Source organism: Coffea arabica, chromosome 9c (assembly GCF_036785885.1).
Source record: "Coffea arabica cultivar ET-39 chromosome 9c, Coffea Arabica ET-39 HiFi, whole genome shotgun sequence".
In the NCBI taxonomy this organism is placed as follows: domain Eukaryota; kingdom Viridiplantae; phylum Streptophyta; class Magnoliopsida; order Gentianales; family Rubiaceae; genus Coffea; species Coffea arabica.
Window position 1 is genome coordinate 34,007,988 of NC_092326.1, and position 19,677 is coordinate 34,027,664.

The 19,677-nt window shown below is 36.2% G+C and overlaps 2 protein-coding genes across 3 annotated transcripts; both read right to left on the reverse strand.

Annotated features, from left to right (window-relative positions):
- Nucleotides 1-761: 761 nt before the first annotated feature.
- On the reverse strand, nucleotides 762-5,255 carry LOC113720337 (uncharacterized). 2 transcript variants are annotated; one of them, XM_027245238.2, is made up of 4 exons: nucleotides 2,595-5,255; nucleotides 2,001-2,114; nucleotides 1,737-1,840; nucleotides 762-1,602 (listed from the first exon to the last, which is right to left on the reverse strand). In XM_027245238.2, exon 1 carries the CDS (start codon nucleotides 5,198-5,200, stop codon nucleotides 2,702-2,704), a length of 2,499 nt encoding a protein of 832 aa, XP_027101039.1. In that variant the 5' UTR covers nucleotides 5,201-5,255; the 3' UTR covers nucleotides 762-1,602; nucleotides 1,737-1,840; nucleotides 2,001-2,114; nucleotides 2,595-2,701. The 2 variants fall into 2 exon arrangements, with proteins under 2 accessions (XP_027101039.1, XP_027101040.1); XM_027245239.2 differs by having other exon boundaries at nucleotides 762-1,624.
- Nucleotides 5,256-6,703: 1,448 nt separating this feature from the next.
- LOC140014274 (probable alpha-mannosidase At5g13980) lies at nucleotides 6,704-16,539 on the reverse strand. The gene is made up of 27 exons (XM_072064745.1): nucleotides 15,817-16,539; nucleotides 15,600-15,683; nucleotides 15,399-15,487; nucleotides 15,015-15,189; nucleotides 14,643-14,762; nucleotides 14,464-14,547; nucleotides 14,310-14,381; nucleotides 13,812-13,925; nucleotides 13,544-13,644; nucleotides 13,349-13,442; nucleotides 13,081-13,248; nucleotides 12,909-12,983; nucleotides 12,085-12,150; nucleotides 11,920-11,976; nucleotides 10,850-11,069; nucleotides 10,595-10,734; nucleotides 10,245-10,325; nucleotides 9,992-10,051; nucleotides 9,816-9,887; nucleotides 9,416-9,463; nucleotides 9,189-9,308; nucleotides 8,956-9,021; nucleotides 7,662-7,774; nucleotides 7,425-7,509; nucleotides 7,035-7,121; nucleotides 6,860-6,955; nucleotides 6,704-6,754 (listed from the first exon to the last, which is right to left on the reverse strand). The coding sequence occupies exons 1-25, from the start codon at nucleotides 16,012-16,014 to the stop codon at nucleotides 7,107-7,109; spliced, it is 2,517 nt and encodes an 838-aa protein (XP_071920846.1). The 5' UTR covers nucleotides 16,015-16,539; the 3' UTR covers nucleotides 6,704-6,754; nucleotides 6,860-6,955; nucleotides 7,035-7,106.
- Nucleotides 16,540-19,677: the final 3,138 nt, after the last annotated feature.

Sequence of the window (19,677 nt, forward strand, 5' to 3'; positions counted from 1 at the left end):
ATATTCTTATTGTATTTTGACCGAAAATAGCTTTATTGGCCAACTTGACAATGAATGCAAGATTATTTATTAGCTAATACCAGATGAAATCAAATGATCACGTAAAATATATGGTATTCGTATTATTAAGTGAAATCAAATAGACACATACATATATTTATGCTATTCGTATTATTAAGCAAAATCAAATAGACATATACTTGTGTTTAAACAAAATTTATTCACACACATTTTTTTTTAGGGTTTCCCTCACATACATAATTAGTGAGGGATGGAAATATTCATTTTGTGAAATGTGAGGGATGGAGAAATTCATTTTGTGAAATGTGAGGGATGAAAAAATCATTTTATAAAATGTGAGGGACGAAAAAATTTGTTTTATAAAATGTGGAGGACTATAGATCAGATTATGTAAAATATAATTTGATAAATTTACCCTTCAAAAATGATCACGTGCAAGGCACGTGATAGATTCCGGCCAAAAAATGATCGTAAATCTAGTTAGGGACTAAATTGGACCGATGTGAATATGTAAGAGACATAAAATTACACTTTTAAAAGTGAGGGACGAAAAAAGTCATTTTACAAAATGTGAGGGACGTTTTGGACGATTTTGCCTTTTATTTATTTATTTATCTTGTTGGGTTTTAAGGGATTTTTTCTGCATTACTACTTTCCATTGCTCTGTGGAGTTATTTTTTTTTCTTAACTTTGTAGTTTCTGTTAAAACCTAAGAGTTTCAAAATGTTTGAAGCTGGTGATGACATAAAAATTAGGACCCATAGCAAACCTTAACACTTCCAAGAGTATCCTTAGTTTCACAATATAATGGGTACTACCCACTTCCAAGTTCCACACTGTGCTACTTTACAAAGACACGGTAATGTTTTCTATCCCTCCAATGGCAAATTTTGCCAATTTGCTACCAGTATCATTTCCTTGCAAGTTAATCTGAGAAAAGAACCACATACAAAACAAAGGGCTCAAGACCAATATATCTTTGGCTATATTTGCAGCTTTAGCATCAGATTAGTAATTGTAAACTAATGGCTTTGGTTAATCATATTTGCTAGCTTCAGCTTCTGCAGCATCCTTGCTGCCTTCACTTGCTTCTGATGTTGCCCAGCTTGCTACAATCTCCCCAGGCCAGTTACTTGCAATTGTCCCATATCCTAACTTGTTCTTAATTGGACAGATTGTTGCAGCAGAGTTCATCTTGATGCAAACCTCAATATGTTCCATTTCCACTACGCTCAACTCCTCGTGTTGTTTTCTCACTGTTCCTGAGTGGCTTTATGTGCAACCTTGTCAATATCTAATCTGGATTCACTGAACTCTGCTTTGTTCTATCCTTACATATTAGTCATCGTAAATTGCAAGCAAGCTGAATGTGCTCCTTCCCAGCAATTAAAAAAATCCCTTCAAACTTTTGCAAATTACAGAAGGCAAATATACCTTCATCCAATTGGAAAAAAAAACCACCCTGAAAAGCTCCAAATCCTCACAGTGAACTAATTCTCACTTGCATATTTTGGGGATGCCTTGCTCTAGCATATCACCTACATATGAGGTCTCTCAAACATGTAGTAATAGAGCTTGACCCTGCTAGTAAATGGGAAAATGACTATTAAAGTCATGCAGAGCCAATAATTCGAGTCAGTAGTTTGTTTACACACTGTGTGCACATGTGACATTCGTATAGAAAGTAACAAAAAATTTTCTAGTATTTACCATACCTATGACAGTAGGACCCACCCAATATAGATTGCACCCGTGCCTTCTTCACAATTACAGTTCCTAGAAGATGGCAAAGTTCCTGTGTTGAGTAAGACTTCTCTGGCTGCATAGAAATTCACAGGTTTAAGCATCATCAATGACAACCTAAAAAGCCATGGCTAGTCAGCAATTTGCTGACACTCTGTTCATTTTCAATGGACTATAACATGTCTAATATGTAAAGGAAACCTGTGTATATGTCAACAAAAATCTCACAAGATAACCTGGATATTAAGTAGAAAGCCAACCAAGTACAGTGTCCATTTGCTATGTTGCCACAAATTGATTAGTCCAGTATATTCTCCAGCTCAGCCTCCAAGGAGTGAGTTCAGCATCCTCTGAAAAATTAAAAATGATGGAAACCAAAATTAGTCAACAATTCTTAAAGAATAATGCAAACACAACATCCAGGATGTGACACTTTAAATTTATCTGAAGAAGTAATTAATTGACTATTCTCAGTCTTTAAACAGCTATTTTCATGATAATGTACCTATAATCTTTCACCTCAATCCTATAACTGCATCTAATTTATTTGGGAGAACATTTTAAACTGCAGTATGTAAATATCTTGAAACATCCAATGGGGCATGTCAATTGAAACATCCAATGGGGCATGTCAACCCTAAAAGGGCCCATGCAGTCTGCAAGCAATGGAGTGAATACTTATTTGTATAAAAGTCAGGTACAGTAACAGGAGGTATCATACTAATTGTAAAGAAACATGACAGGTACTCAACCTATCCAACTTCCTGCAATCTGATCTCGATTGGACAAATTTGACAGCAGATAACTAATCTAAAAATGTAGTTAATTACCCTTGAGAACTTGTAGATGAGAGCATCACAATCATGACGATCTGCATAATTGGTTCCTTCTCTAATACTTGATTCAAAAAGATGGAGCGGCGCAGAGCATTCCTATATTACACTTCAGTAGCAGCAGGAAAGTCCTCACTCATGCTCCACTCATTCAATCCTTTAACACTCATCTCAGAGCAAATTATCCGGATCTCTTCCAATTTTCCTTCCTCTCTGAGGCCTGCGAGAAGCTCAATACAAACAGTGTTAGTTGGGTAAAGACCACATTCAAGCATTGCCCTGTACCAGATATATGCTCCAACAAAATCCTTTAGTTTGCAGTGTCCTGCAATGAGTGTGTTATATGTATCAGCATTAGGAATCAATCCTCCAGCCCTCATGCCATCAAAAAGATCCTTGGCCTTTTCAACCTCGCACTCCTTGAAACTACCCAATATCAAGACATTGAAGGTCATCCTATCAGGAGGAATCCCTCTTTCTACCATTTCACTCTGCAGAGAAAATGCTTTTTGGACTTTTCCATGATTTACATAACAATGAAGAAGCTCATTGTATAGGACTCGATCAGGAATCAGGTTTATGTCAGACATTTCTTGAACAATTTTCTCCAGTAGCATCTGTCCCTGTTTTTCTGCTTTACATTGTGCAATTAGAGGATGATATGTGCTCAAGGTAGGTTTAACACCTGATGCTTTCATCTTTTCATATAACTCAAAACACTTCCAGGTGTTCCCTGCCTTGGAATATCCTGATATTAAGGAATTATATGTGATGACATCAGGATGCAGACCGATGCTTATGATTTTCAAAGCCAACTCTTCAGCTTCTGTAACCCTCCCTCTTTTGCAGAGCCCGCTAATGAGTGTGTTGTATGTCACTAGAGTTGGAGGGAGTTCACTTTTCAACATTTCATCGAGTAAACTAAATGCATCTTTTATGTTTCCTCTTCTACAATGCTCATCTATGAGTACATTGTAAATTTGAGCATTTGGCAGAACCCCTCTACATATCATATCCCTGAGTATCACTTCAGCTTCCAGATGCCTACCATCCTTGCATAAGGAGTTTACTAAAGAACCACAAGTAACAACGTTGGGATTTATTTGATTGTCTTTCATTTCCTCAAGAATCTGAAAACACCTCTCAAACTGACAATTTCGCCCATAGCCCTGAATCAGGGTGTTATATGTCTCTAGATTGGGGCTAATTCCCTTCTCAGTCATCTTCTTAATCCATTCATTTGCATTATCTATCTCGGATGCTCTGCAAAACATGTTGATCACTGTATTAAATGTGATGCAATCAGGCCTCAACCCAAAATTTTCCATTTCTCCAATTGTTAAAAGCACCTTTTCTTTGTTGCCTTCTCTGCAGTACCCATCAACCATAGCATTAAACATTACCTTCGTGGGAACAACCCCATTTTCCATCAAATGCTTCATTAATTCCTCGGCCTTATCCATTTTCCCTTCCTTACACAATCCATTAACCAAAACGCCATAAGCACACTCATTCAACTGCACCCCTCTACGATCAGCATCTTCATACAAAGCCAATGAAGCATCTGCATTTCCAGACCTCAAATGCCCATCAAACAGTATGCTATACGTGAATGCATCTGGAACAAACCCATGAACCTTCATTTCCTCTAATACTCTTCCTGCCTCCTCCATCCTTGCCGCCCTACAAAGCCCACCAAGCAACGTATTATATGTGACAACATTAGCCTCCACGTTATCATTTTTCATCCTCTCCCTCACATTAAACGCCTCCTCCAAGTCCCCTGCTTTACAATATCCATCAATGAGAGTATTGTAAGTCACCCTATTCGGCAACACTCTTCTATCAACCATTTCGTCAAACAGTGTCCGCGCATCCGCCACTCTCCCTTCTTTACTCAAACCCCCGATCACAACATTATAAACAAACCCATTAGGCTTTATTCCACATTTTCTCATGCGCCGCATTTGCTCCACAGCTCCCTCCAAATCCCCCAACTTCACAGCCGATTGTATGGCCTTACCACAGCTAAACTTATCAACTCGAATACCGGAATTTACAGCATCTAAAAACACTTCCAGGGTCTTATTATACTGCCTAGAACTAACCAATGATTCAAGAAACAGGTTAAAAGCGTAAAGAGAAGGAAAGTTGCCGTCTCTTTTGATAAAATCATAGACCTCAGTGGCCTCGTCGGGGAGCTTTAACTCGGCATAAAACGATAAAAGAAAGCTAGAAAAGATGGGTTTTGTAGGAGGAGGCGAGGATAGGGAATAGAGGGTGTAGAGTTGAGAAGCTGAATTGGAGCGAATGAGAGTGCTGAGGAGTCTCTTCGCAGTTTCGGTGCGATTCTGTTGCAGTAATATTCGAAGCTTTCGAAGGTGTTGCTGGAGATTTTCGTCGGTTGCGTGGGCAGCTTCATTCGCAGCAGGGGCCGCGACGGCGGCAGTTTCATTGTGGAGAGGCCGGGCGGAAGGGAGGGAACAGAGGAATTTGCATTGCCGGATAGAACGGAATTTGGTGGGAAGAAGAAGAAGACGGACCCGACGTTTTGCCATTTTCCTCCGGACAACGGTTTGCCATTCCTCGTAACGTTGTACCATTTTCTTTTGTATTTGATTCAAGTGAAATCGATTTCTTGAAAATCCAGTTCAACTTTTTGTTTATTTATTTTTTTGGAGTTCTCTTTTTGTTTTTGAGATTTTCAATCAAGACTTTTTTATTAAAAAAAAAAATCTTTAAGTGAACTTTTTTTTTTAATCTTTAAGTGAGCTTGATTTTTTTAATTAAAAAAAATCTCACCCTTTTTTTTTTTTGTTCTTGGGATTTTGTGATTGAGAGGTTTCCCCTGAACAAAACCCATTAACAATATGTATTACTATTTTCTATTTTATCAGAAAAAAAAAAAAAGTGTTACCATTTTAATGCCCTGCTTAGTTTAATCATTTCCTTTTTTTAAGATTGAACAAAATTTGGTGCAAGAGTTAAAAATGATATTAAAGAAACCTTTAGAGGATACATCATTTCAATCACTACATGTACACATTAAACCAAGGACAATTTTTTTTCTCTACATTTAAAAACACAATAATGTCAAATATTTTTTCCGGATCCATGTTGCTTTTTACCTAAATTTTTTTATTCCAAGGTTGATGAAAACTTTGCCTTACTGATTATAATTAGCCAAACGGTTCAGACAATTATCGCATAATAATTCATAAATTAAAACATGGTGCAAATCTATATCAGCCGATTTCTGCATATAGTACATCTTAAACATGGGACCTAAATTATTCCTAATGCGCTATTATTCTGATGACAACTTCACAAAAGAAGGCCAAAAGACCCAAAAAGAAAGCAGCAGCACAATTTGCCTGCCTCTTCGCTTCATTATTGCTGACTGATTCCAGCAAAACTTCAAAAGAGAGTCTTGGGTTGCCGCTTATTCCCATAACAGTCTTTACTGAAGCAAAACACTAGAATACACTCTGGTCATCATGCTTTTTTGTACCTAAAAAAAATGCCAACCAATTCAAAGATCAATGCGAAGGAAAAACAATTCAGCGTTGTTAAAATGGGACATTACCAAAGTTCTGCAGTTCACAGAGTTGACAACTTTTTGCTGAAGTTGATCAAGAAGGTGCGGATTTCCATTGGAGCTAGCTCGACCACCAACTTAATGGGATCAACAGGTCCCCCTCTTGAAACCCTTTGGGATTTATGAGTTGAACCTTCTGCTGACCAAACTAGTCTTTTCTTTTGCCATGTCTTCCCTCTTCTGGTTAGCAGATAAGCTTGTTTCTGTAATTTGAATAATCTGCAGGAAGTTCACGAGGAACGATTAGTGATTAACCAATGCAAAGTTTTACTCATATATAAGTGATGAGAATCCAAAGCAGCGTGCTCAACCTGTTTATTGGGAAATAACTTTTTCAACTCCACCCTTGCTGGTACTGATAGGTCCTTGTCTTCTCCAACCTAGTACAGACAAAGTAAGTGTGTGGGGCATTAAATTTCCACCACTGTAGTATGATCGGTGGCTTAAGATATAACATGGCCACAACAGAAAAATGAAACAATATCTATATAAATGTAAAAGAAAAAAGAACCTCGTATAAATGAGCCAAGCGAATTAAAACTTCTCCATTTGCAAGCTCCTATAAACCACACGGACAAAAATATGATGAACTCATTAATTTGGACAAGAAGATGGTAAAATTCGAAGGAGCTTGAAGGGTACCGTGTTAGATTCCAAAACATACCTGGAGAGTTATCAATGCCACATTATCAGGTAAACTATAGGAAGGATCAATTCCTGTAAAGGTTGGAACTTTAAAATTGGTCATCTCATCTCCGTCCTGTGTTATATGAAAATCATGTAAGAATATAGTAATATTCACACAATGGCAATAAGATCGCTTGAGGTCTTTCCCATACCTGCTCGCTGAAGGCTAGAAGAAGTGGAGAGTATATCTCCTGTCCAAATGATCGACGCCACTTAGCTCCCTCTCAGGAGTATATCTCCTGAGAGACGTGTTATTAGCACTAACAGAATTATGTGAACTTATGAAATGAGAAGAATTCATTTTCGCTTCTTTACATTATATAAAGCCTTTACCATAAATCACCAGTTGGTTTAGAACTCATGCATTCTGGAAATTAGAAACACATACTAGAAGCGAAGAATTAAGATAAACTAGGATTTTTTGGATGCCAAATTCTGATTACAACCACACTAGCTCCATTTGTCAAAGTAGCAATAGCAAGCAGAAACAATTATATAAGACAACTAGAGAACGAGGAATTTGAAAGTGTTTGCTATCTTACGGTTAGCCCTTTGCATGCACTAGGAATACAGACTGTTTCATTTAATGCCTCTGCAACGCCTCTACTATCATCAACAAGCAGTCTCCTGTAACCCACAAATAAATAAAAGTGCACAAGTCACCCTAACATTAACTTTATTAAATTAACCCCATAATCAGAACACCAGGAGGAAAAGAAAAGGAAAAGAAATGGCAAGACTTAGAGCAGGGGAAGAGGATGCAAAAACATGGAGTAAACCTGTGAAGCATCAGTTCCAATTGCCCATCAAAAATGCTAGATCCTCCAACAGATCTATCAACCAAGATTGAGAACTCGGTGTCCTTATCTTTCATATAAATTCCAAGATTGATCTGAAAGATGAAAAAGCCACTGTTTGAATCCATTTACTAGTGCATAACCAATATCCTATATATAACCTTAAACCTTCCCTCTCTAATTGACCTGAAAACTGCAATGAATGGTGCAGCTAAATATACAAGTTAAAAGGTCATGGCATATCTAAGGTAAGAGAAGAAAAAAGTTGCTTAGCGTAGGAAAAAATCATTGAAGTGGACACTCTTTTCGTCACCAATCCTTAAAAGTCACACTTAAAATGGATTATCACCCTGTCCCAAACCAGAAAATAGGAAATATGGATACTAGTCGGGTTGCACTTAAAATGGATCAATTTTTATTTTTTTAACCCTCGCGCCTCTCCCTACACCCTTCCCACTCTGGGTTTTCAGTTAATCCTTCTTAATTACTTTAATTGAGAAGTACAAAATTTCCAATCCCAAGTTTTCGTGTAACTGGCTTGACTGTTGGGTAAAACACAAAATTAGTACTGAAAAATCGAAATGATAGAATAGAAATAAGTAAAAGAAAATCTCCAAGATACCCACATACTCGTGCAGTATTTGTTTTATTTTTATCAAAGACATACTCAATCAATATTTTCTGTAGCTAAAGTTCAATTCCAGACAACAATCGCTAACAGAATTCCACGGGTATTCATTCAAGTCACACTAGGATACTGGGCAATGGGCATACCTAGCGACCCAGAATCAAAAAGCAAGAAACTCTCATAATTAGGGACAAATCAGGTGACTTAACTGTAAAATGAAGAAGATAAGTTAAGCCCCGAAGAAAAGGAACTGCAATGTTCAGGTCTTGTAAATTAACATCTTTGTGCATAAGTTTCTCCAACCCGCTAGGTATGTCAAAAGCAACACAAACGTGACTAAGAAGAGCTACTCATGATGAAAATTTTGCTTTAGTAATTCGTCATTAACCAACTGATTAGCTCATATGTTACCAACAACTCCGAAATTTAAGAGCAGCTTTTGTCAAACCTTTGAAACTGCAGGGTGATTGAAATTAAGAATAAAAAACTTTCCTGTGAGATATTAGCTCTATTTCCACAGCAGACCCCATATTTCTGTTAAGAGCGGTTCAATAGTTTGTTTTAAGATAGGAATTTTTGGATATAGTGAAACACTTCTCATGCAACCCAAGGTTTAAGAGTCATTTATTAAGTATAACACAAACATACTGGGTAATAGTTTCCTGCCACAGGCTGGTTCACTTGAAGGTTCCAGTCAGATCTGTAGTCCCGAATCTGCAAACAAAGTTAATATAACAATATAAATGTACCTTTTAACATCCAAAAGTTTTGAACATCTAATAAGCTTTACCCAAAAAAAAAAAAACGAATTAAACGTCAGAAAAGTGCCATACTTGGGGGAAATAAAACTTGATGCACAAGAAAAGGATTATGTTACAAACCCGTTCAAGGAAATCTCGACCATTAGAATCTGTATAGAATGTTTTATTGTTCTTGATGGTGGTGGTAAGTTGTGTTACTACCTCTTTGCCAAGTCCATCATTAATGGGTATGGGGCCAACCTGGAATAAATAAATCTTGATTAGGAGCCACAGCTGAAATTGAAACTTCATCTACTGAAATACCCCAAAAGATTTCTATCCAAGAATGCACTAAATTGACAACTTACAATGAACTCAACCTCAGCATGCTGCTTTTCCTTGTAGACTCGTGTAATCTGACAAATGACATGTTGCATACACTAGTGACAAAATAAAAACTCTGCAAAACAATAGTGCTTTATTGTGTGTCCACTATAGAGACGGTACTAAGGAGCAGGGAGATGAGTGTCAGTGAGCGCAAGAATTGATGAATAAGACAATCTTTCATAACGCTTCTCATGGTATTCTTCTAGAGCTCTTGAAAAATTCATAGCATGTCACAATTCAGAGTAATTTATAGCTTGCCACTGGAATAGACTTAATATGATACAAGAAATCTGATGGAGGAAAGGGGGGGGGGGGGGGGGGGGAAGTGGACATAAGGGAACATGAATAAGAGGCTTAAATATCAATTAGTTGCACAATAACCTGATATATCCACGAAGTTACACTCTGATGAACTTCATCAAAGAGCGGTCCCCTAAGAACTGTAATTGGTATCTGTTACATCAAAAAAATAAATAAAATAAAATAAAACTTTATTTTTATTTTATTAGAGGCAATGAGGGATCATATTGGTTAAACTTTTGACATGATTTTTGTACCTTTTCTTGAGACTGGATGGGAAATGTGGAGTTAGGCCGGAAAACATATGCTCCAGAAGCCTTCAAGATTCAAGAGTAAAAGTTAGGCACTGTTGGCATAATCTTGAGCTGAAGACAACACATAAACAGAAATAGGGGAGAAAAAGAATAACAGATCTTTAAGATAAAACTAGTTTTCATGTGGAAAGAAACATTAAAGTTTAAGACAACTATAACAAGTTAAGGAAACTACACAAGTTAAAAGGTATAATACCTGAGGCACCACAGGTGCAACATCCTTAGTACCATCATCTCCAACATAATAACTATAAGATTGCTCTAGAGAGGACTTGACCTTGTTAGAAAGAAATCAGTTAGTAAAATTGATGTTAATTTAACTCAATTTTAAAGTTTGAAGAAGATGATTAAAGGAAAAAAATGTCGTAAAAATCACAACATCCTTTGCATACAGCTGTTCTTACAAATTTATGATGGTTTGTAGAAAGGAGAGAGGGGAAAATAGAGGGATGCTAGCAAAGAAAAAGCTTGCCCTCTATTTAGGTGTGCCTTCATAGTGTAGTATGCATAAGGGGCGGATATATTACATAAAAGAAAAATATTTACCATGTTTTTGCCATTAATATATCCAGTCAGTTTTCCGTCACTTCCAGAGTATACAAGCTTCAAATTCCCAGGCCCTACTTCAATAGCATCATTTTGATTCCCATCAGATCTGTAGAACTTCTCCCTTACTGAAGTAGTAGCTGCGCTTACAACAGGTGACAAAAAATGGAATATTGAACAAGAAGAAATTTGGAGATTAATATGCTGAATAACAAGTCACAAAAAACTTTCAAGAGACGCAATCAGATGGTTAACCTGCTCTTTTACCACTAGTGACAGTGTATGTGCTAAAACCTAGAGGAGGAACCACCACTTTGAAAGCAAGCCAATATAGGGGGCCTCCTACAGGGGATTTTCCAACATTTGCAGTTGCATAAAATTCCCGTAGGGCCATTGCAGCATCAACTACAGGAAGGATCTGTGATTCGATTTCTTTTCCAGTGGAATCTTGAACAATGACATTCGCGCTGACAACCTGTGGCGAGTTTATGACAAAAGATTGGGAATTCAAAAACAGCAGAAAACTTAGTTGCCTAATGTTTTGCAACATCAGAAGTTACTCACAGCTAACCTGACAACCATGTAGGACTAAAAGCAAAAAGAAACAGAAAAGATGTCCATATACAATAATGCATGTAGATACCAGGCAAAGTTGCAGATTCTTTGGAAAAGGAAGTCTTGCTTGAATATACAATGAGAGAGACAGTTAGCAGAGCAATGTTAAAAACATGGACCAACTGTAATAGCGTATAACATGACAAGAAAAAATATCGTAGGATAATCGCTGTCCAGGATAAAGTAAGAGAAACTTGCTGTTCATGCCTCAGTTGACCTTCTGTGAATTGCTTCAGGATAGTCTCATGTGCCACTGAGTATTTCTTATACAAGAGATATTCAAATAAATGTATTAAGGGTCAGCACAAGGAGACAAAGATCTGTAACAAGCAAACTACAATCTTCTCGACAATTCAGTTAGCATAATGAAAAAGAAACGGCTATATTCCTTGCAAATCCAAAGCTCGCACTGCAGGTTAGATAGATTAGCTTCTTTACCTTTTTCCTTGACTTCATGTACCCACATGTTTTTAGATATCCAGTTTTCAAAATGATTTATTTACTTATACTTTGTGCATACTTGTCTTCAAGCTCATCGAAGTCAAAATTCAAAATGCAATAGAAGCAAACTTGTTCAATGGAAAAGTTATGTCAGTTGAATGATAACACTAAAAGGATATTTGTTTCCAGTTAAGAGAAATAGTTACCAGTAATAAATGGGGCAAAAAGCTAGATAAGGACGGTAAATAAAATATCTAATGCATACTCACAGGAATTTTCACAATCTCGGATCTTTTCCACCCCAAGGAGTTATAGATCACGACCACCTACAAATAGACAGTATCTTAGATGGCCTATCTCATGCCAGTTACTAATAAGGGAAATAGAGAAACTCATACAAAAAGATAGAAAGCATTCTAGAAAGATTCACTTACTAATTTTTTCCCAGGAGATAAATTAACTTCAGATGGAGGACAATAACTTATGTTCAGAAGTGGGCACTGGTAAAAGAAGGAAAATGACATGTTACAATCAAATTAATACAAAACCAGTCAGCTTGATACTCAAGAATAAAAAGGGAGAAGGTATAGTTTATCTTAGATTTGATCTAACAGAGATAGTCCATGGTAAATAGACATTCTTGCATGAAGTCATCACCACAAATAGAAAGCGCACATGATGAACAAACAACAACAATGTCTAACCAACCTCCGAAACAAAAAGGAAACAAGTATTACTTGTAGGAGAGAGGAAAGGAAAAAAGAAATCATTGCCTGGTTTAGTAATAAGGATTAATGAACTTCAAACTTCAAAAATGAAGATCCTTCCATAAACACCATGCGTATTGTAAAGCAATCAGAAAATATTGATTTCAGTTAGACATTTTATTTTTAAGTGATCTTTCAAGAAAAAAAATGTAACCTTGTAAAAAAACCAAATAAATAAATTCCAAAGGCAGAAGCTAAACAATTCAATACAATTGTTGAGATACATCTTATATCTGTCCAAAAAACAGAAGTCTATGGAACAGATAGGCATTCCCGTACCAGACAAAAACCAAAGGCCACTATTTAGATTAGTATCTGCATTGATTTTTTTGAACAAAGGTCAAAAACTAGGTAGATTCTTATATGTTAGAATTAGAGCAAAAAGCATTCGCAGCTTAGTTTTAATGGACAAGGTGCTGATGAAAATCATATCTTGGGAAGAAATAAAGTTAATAATCAGCAAATATTGATAGAGCTCTTCCAATAGATACCTGTTGTAATTTAAGTCCAGACTCTGATGATGATTGTGCTATATAAGCGAGTGAAGTAGAAATCACATCTTCAGCCTGATAGTTCTTAAGTTAGTACCAATCATCTGGAAAATGAGTTCACCCAAACCATCAAAGAAACATCAAAGTTTCAATCATCTGGAGTATAATTTACCTCCTTGTAACCTATTGATAGACGTTTGGCATAGTCATTTGCCACATGTTGCTGTTCTGTTCCAGTGACAGCATCATGATGTTGAGCAATCCCTAATGCATCACCCAATGAGTCAGTGCTTGGTCCAGCTTCATTTCTTCCTTTGAAAAATTCGAGTTGCCTAGCTGCCTGATAATGTGTAGGAGTCTAATTAGGAACAAAGAACTGAAATACTGCATACGCAGCAGCTCCATAGCTATCAATTAAGATAAAACAGCAGATGACCTACCAAATAGTACCCACTCAAGATTCTAACATAGCGTTTAATTGCAGGTCTGCTGGTAAAATATCCAGTCCAATAAGCATTAATGCGGTCTGCATATCTGATGAGCAGCAGCATTAATTCCCAGATTAATGACAGGCAGCAAACCAAGAGAGTTGTTAGCCAGCAATAAAAAGGTAAACTCCCAAATCTTGGACTCACGGGAAATAATCATCAGTTTTAAGAGGCCAGGACTCTTTAGAAGCATATTTTGCCTCAGTATAAATTGATGGTGTTGAATATAATGCATTGACGCGGCCATCCTACATACAAGTGCATTCAAAGATCAACGCATTGAACAATCTGAAAAATCATGAAAATGAGAAACGACTAATAGATGATTTGCTGGTGCAATTTATAAAGAAAGCAGACATTCAGCACAAGGACTTTGAGTTATAGACCAATCCGATTTACTAAAAGTGAGACTGACTTCATTGACATAATGAATGAGCTTGTCCATGTTCCGAAACCATGTCCGAGCATACTGATACTTGAAATCTGTTCCCATGGTCCACATGACATGATTTGTTCGAGTAATATTAGCCTGTCAAAGAAACAAAGAATTAAAATTCCTTCTTTCTGATAAAACATCACCTAAACAATTAAGCAACAAATTATGAGCTATTGTAGCAAATGCCTTTGAGAAAATGACAAATCAACTGTTACCATCGTATCTCTAAACAGATTTTCCTTTCCCTTAGTCAGGATATATAGCTGACTTATCATGTCAAGTCAAAATTTACATGCAGTTCTTCTTCTTTATATCAGAAAAAAATACCCAACTGAATATGCAAGTAAATTTTTACAACAGCAAATTATATCTGGAGTCGTAGGAAGACAACAAAGATGAAATTGTTCACAATGAGCATCAAAAGTTCAGAACAAGTGGAGTTCGTAGCATAAAAGCTAAAACTAAAATATGACTTGCCTGTGAAAAAGCAGCAGCAACAAAATCATTCACACGATCTTGAACATTGTAATCAAACAAATTCATATCATCCTGCAGTTTATTTAAGAAAATTATCATCTGCTTGTACTCACCATATATTGAATAACCAGTTATCTTATTTCTCTATAGATACCTGCACGATATCAGAATCATCATTTACTTCAAAGTAAAAACCACTTGGGGGTTCATAATTCTCTGGGAATGCACCAGCAAATATCTGTGAGAGAAAGAGAGAGACTGCCATTTAAATCCCTAGCAATAAAATAGGCAGTCATAAAAATGCTTGAGAACTAAAAAAGTACTGCAACTAACCTGTGCTGAAGAACCCAAACTCTTAGAACCCTGCCAGACAACTTCAAGAGCCTTCTCAGCTTTCCGTTTTGCTCTGTCTTGATAGTCAATGCGTCCAAAGAAAAAAGAGTCAAATCCAAGCTAAGCCAACAAAAAAGCATGAGTCAGTCCATTTGCAACATATGCTTTGTATCAGTTGTCCCAAATTGGGACATGTAGCTATACAAAGACCGGCCATTTCTCTTCAAATTTTCACCTCAATCATACACATTGAGCTTTGAAGACAAAATGGTCGACAAAGAATCCACATTTTTTTTGGCAAATAATCAACCATTGAATATAATTTATACACCAACTATTACACATATTCAGCAATCCATTAGAAAATAATACCTCTGCCCCCAAAAGGTAGGCCTGAACTGCAGAATGTCCAAATGGATCAATCTGCCAACCAATCCTTGGAGTCACATTGAACTGCTCCTTGATGTATCTGTGACCTAATGTTGTCTGATCTATCATGTCAATGTAATGAGTTGCTGCCTCATCATGCATACACCAGCCCCCATTTCTACATCAAAGGACAAGATAATATATATCCTTTAGAACCATAATCCCAATAAAAATCACATGTTTGTTACAGTTTCCTAAACAACAACATTACTGAACTCAACGAAACAGAAATTTGACACCATTAGTCGGTAGTCAATTTCCTTTCTTATCTATATCTTGACTCTTAGAATGCTCAGAATGTACTGTCTGGATCTATTAACTCCATACATGAACTCTAGTTGGCCGCCATCGACTAGTTGCCTGACTATCTTCTGCATTGCAGGACTCTGATCCCTCCACCATCTCTGGAAGAAGGCCTGTCCAATCAACCCCACTTCATCAATTTTCCTTGTATGAGATCCCTCTAAATAACCACAAAGTATAAAGCACAAAACTTTCCATACGAATTGCCAATATCAAATACTAAACCTGTTCAACATAAATGAATTTTCGATTCTCATCCGCCAGTAATGCCGGAATGAGAGAATCCAGCACATTTTGCACGCAAGCACCCTGCATAATAAGTCATACATTGTGGTCACCAATAAGAGAGAGAGAGAGAGAGAGAGAGAGAAGAAGAGCAGCAGCAGCAGCAGCAGAGTACTGAATTACAATAAATCAAGTTAAAAAATGCAAAGAGGGGAACCTGTATTGAATTATTGGAACCAACATAGTACTGATCAACAGTTTTGAGCCATCCAACATCATCATGAGAATGAGGAACTAAATGAACATTAAGCTTGTCAGGCACAATTTTGGCACTGGTATTGTAGACCATATACTTTGATTCCACGCACAAAGCAAAACCCACAACAAAAATCAGCAGCATCAACTTGTTAGCCATCCTTGGCTTGTGTTCAGTCACCTATGAGGCCAATGATCGTACACGCGATCCTCACTTAAAAAGGGCCTACGGACACAGACAAGACAGAATCACTACACTCAAATAAACCACTGAATGCAGACATTTGTGCAACTTGTAATGGAATTCAGCTGAAAGCAGTAACAGTTATAGCCGGAAACTTTGTCAGTTTCAGGAGGCCTTTCTTTTCGGTTACACAAATGGGTTCGATGATTAATGGTTTTATCATGCGGGGCTGGCGGGGATGAGTCTTGCTTAGACTTTTGAGTAAGTAAAACGAGAAATACTAGTAAAAGCAGAAATGGTGCGGAGTGCGAGTGGAAAGAGGTACAGCGGAGGTAGCTGTGTTGACTTGACTGCTGGAGCGAGTGGCCGGAGATTCTGCTTGTTTTTAGCTTATCCTCATACAGCTACTTTCCCGGGTATGTTTTCGCCCAGCAGGTAAACTGGTGAGCAGGTGTCGTATTACTGTTTTTATTCATAGGAGTAAGGATACATTTTTCTTCAAAAAGGAATAAGGATACATAATTGCGTACTTACTTAGCCTCCTTCCCAGTTATTTGATCGTTTTTTGGCTCTAATTTTTGTAGTTGCTCAAAAAGCTTTTTTCCAGCAACATACTGGACTTACTCAACGACCATTCTCAAGTTTAAGTGTCCATTTCTTTTGTACCTACAATTCAGATTTCAGACCCTTAAGGCTTAAGGGTCAGTCAAGACTCAAGGCCAGTGGTTGGAGAAGTGCTATCGGATCCTAGTCATCCAGTAGAAAAATAATCGCAGAAGTGGTCACAGCTCACATGACTTTAATTCAGGGCTTGAAAGTGACAATAATGCCTTGCTTGAATTTTCCAAGAAGAATAAAAGATAAGGCTTCGGATACGATGTGACTACAAGCCAATGTGTACAGTTTTGAATTGTTTTATGTTAGAGGAATTTTTTTTTTTATATTTACAATCAATTGGCTTTATGTAATACCCATATTTGGTTATATCAAGGACTGAAGGGGTTGGCAACAGTTTGTTTGGATTGTAAGTTATTTGAGATATTTTATTGTAGCACTTTTTGTGATGTGATGTATATGAGATAAAAAGATAATTGGAAAGATAAAAAGGTGTATTGAAAATTGTAATGATAATGTAAGCAAATATATTTGAGAAAATAATCAGCTGTCCAAACGAACTGGCATGGAGGACTTGTCTTTCTTGTTTTTTTTTTTTTAATTCCTTCCGCTTTTTTGTATTGTTTTTCTTATAAAATGTGAAAAATATACTCCACACTATACCAAAAATTTAGTATATATCAAAACCGAAACATCGATCGCAGCTCACCACATTACTTCATGATACTTTCCTTATTCATATTTCTTGAATTTAGACAATTAATTTAATTCACCAAGCAATTTTACAAAATGTTATTCATAAAAATATCACTAGTACTGCTCCATTATTTACGGTGGATAAAGACCGAAAACTCCCATTTACCATTAAAATCCTGGCACGATCACCTGATATGCTGCATTGAATATAATACCTAGCATTTTAGGGTGTTCAAGAACATAAAATATTGTGTATCTAGCACTTTATATTGTTGCCTGTAACGAGTTCCTATTTTCCTCACACTAATTTTCCAATGGACAATCATTTGATATTTTCCTTCAACACGGGTGTTTGTTAGTTTCTGTTTCCTTCAACAATACTTGGTAACAAATGTCCCTATAAATCCGATATTTATATTTCTGAAATATTTTCAGCCAAAGAAATAAAATGAATAGGGAACTAATTACACCGAAAGAAAAAGCAAAAAAGAAAAAAAAAAAAAGGAGTCACACCATATTCTCATTCCTTTGGACTTTGTTTTGCGTTCAGATAAACCTATTATTTAAATGCCTCATTAAAGTGTCTAATATTTTTTCTGGAAAAAAGCCTAACAAAATGGCAAGCAAAAGATGAACTTTGCATCACAAATTCTGTTGGTTTGCTGGTCCCCTGGGGAAATGCTCTCGGGTACTTTCTCAAGCTCAATGGGCTCTCGCATTGATAACTATTATGTATAATACATATGGGCCGTGCTTTATGGCAACAATTGTCTAGTGAATATCAAGGGCAAGCCACTATGGAGTTGCTTGAATACAGTTTTCCCATCCTGTTTTACCCTCTGCGACCTGTCCAAAATCAGAATTGAATTGTGTAATCGAATTCATAATGAATAGTGGAGATTTGTGGTATAATGGCTGGAGGGTTTTCTTCTCGTTGTTGTTTTGTAGCACTCAGAACAATTTGATTACACTTTTCTGTAAAATCATAAACATGCATATATTGACATTGGACGCTTTTAACGGGTTCAGTGAGTCGTCAATTTTTTTTTAAACAAATTTTTTTCCAGTAGATGAGAGATGAGATTTAAAAAGTAAGGAGGGAGCAGATGATTAGAATCCAAGACATTTATTTTTTAGGATTTTAATTTTAACCATTAGACTGAAACCTCTTCAACCAGTAAGTAGTCAGTTTATCTAGATTAGGACTACAGATGAGTTAAATCGAGCTTTCGGCTTAATTGAGTTGGACTCAACTCAATTTCATCAAGTTCAAACTCGACGATTTTTTAATGTAATACTCGAGTTCAAACTCGATCTCAAATTGAGTTCGAGTTCGAGTCTACTCGAGTTATATATATATATATATATATATATATATATATATGTACAAGTTAGCTCGCAAGTTAATAAGTTAAATTTTTCTATAGTTGGTTGGAGTTTGACGGCTCAATTTGGTCAACTTGAACTCGATTCGAGTTTGATATTAACCAAACTCAAGTTGAGTTTTGACTAAATCAACTCATAAGGGGTTTAATTTGTTGGCAACCCTAATCTAGATGATATGCTTATTATCTGAAACTTATTTGCATTGTTGCTTCTTTTGTATTTAGGCTTATCAAGGTTAATTCCACTCTTTAAAAAAAGATTAACACTTGACATTTAATCACCACCCAATACTTAACTTATAGTGTCCACTGATCACAAAAAATCCATAATTTTAAGTTGGTAAGTAAATTAGAAAGTTCTAAATTTAATTCTCTTATCGAGAGTTGTAGCTTAATTTAGATTACTATTATTATCCTTACGTATGGGTTGTTTTCTTACTTTGTATTAGTTGTTGTATTTATTGCTCTATCTTTTTTTTTTTGCACATATAGGAGCATTTGTTAGAGTGAAAAAAAAAATCAAAATTATATCCTAGCAATTCTAGTCATTCATTAGAGGAAAGATCGTTCAAAAAATCTCTCGCATTTGATAAAATAACTTTTTTCATCCCTCACTTTTAGAAGTGTAATTTTACATCCCTTATAAATTTATATTGGTCAAATTTAGTCCCTATTTAGGTTTCCGATTAGTTTCTGATCGGAATTCATCACATGACTTACACATGATCATTGTTGAAGGGTAAAATTTTCAAATCAAATTTTACATAATTCGATCAATAGTTTCTCACATTTTATAAAATGAATTTTTTCATCCCTCACATTTTACAAAATGAATTTTTTTATCCCTCATTAATCATGTGTATGAATAATTTTTTGGAAAAATCGTTCAAAACGTCCCTCACATTTTGTAGAATGACTTTTTTCGTCTCTCACTTTTAAAAGT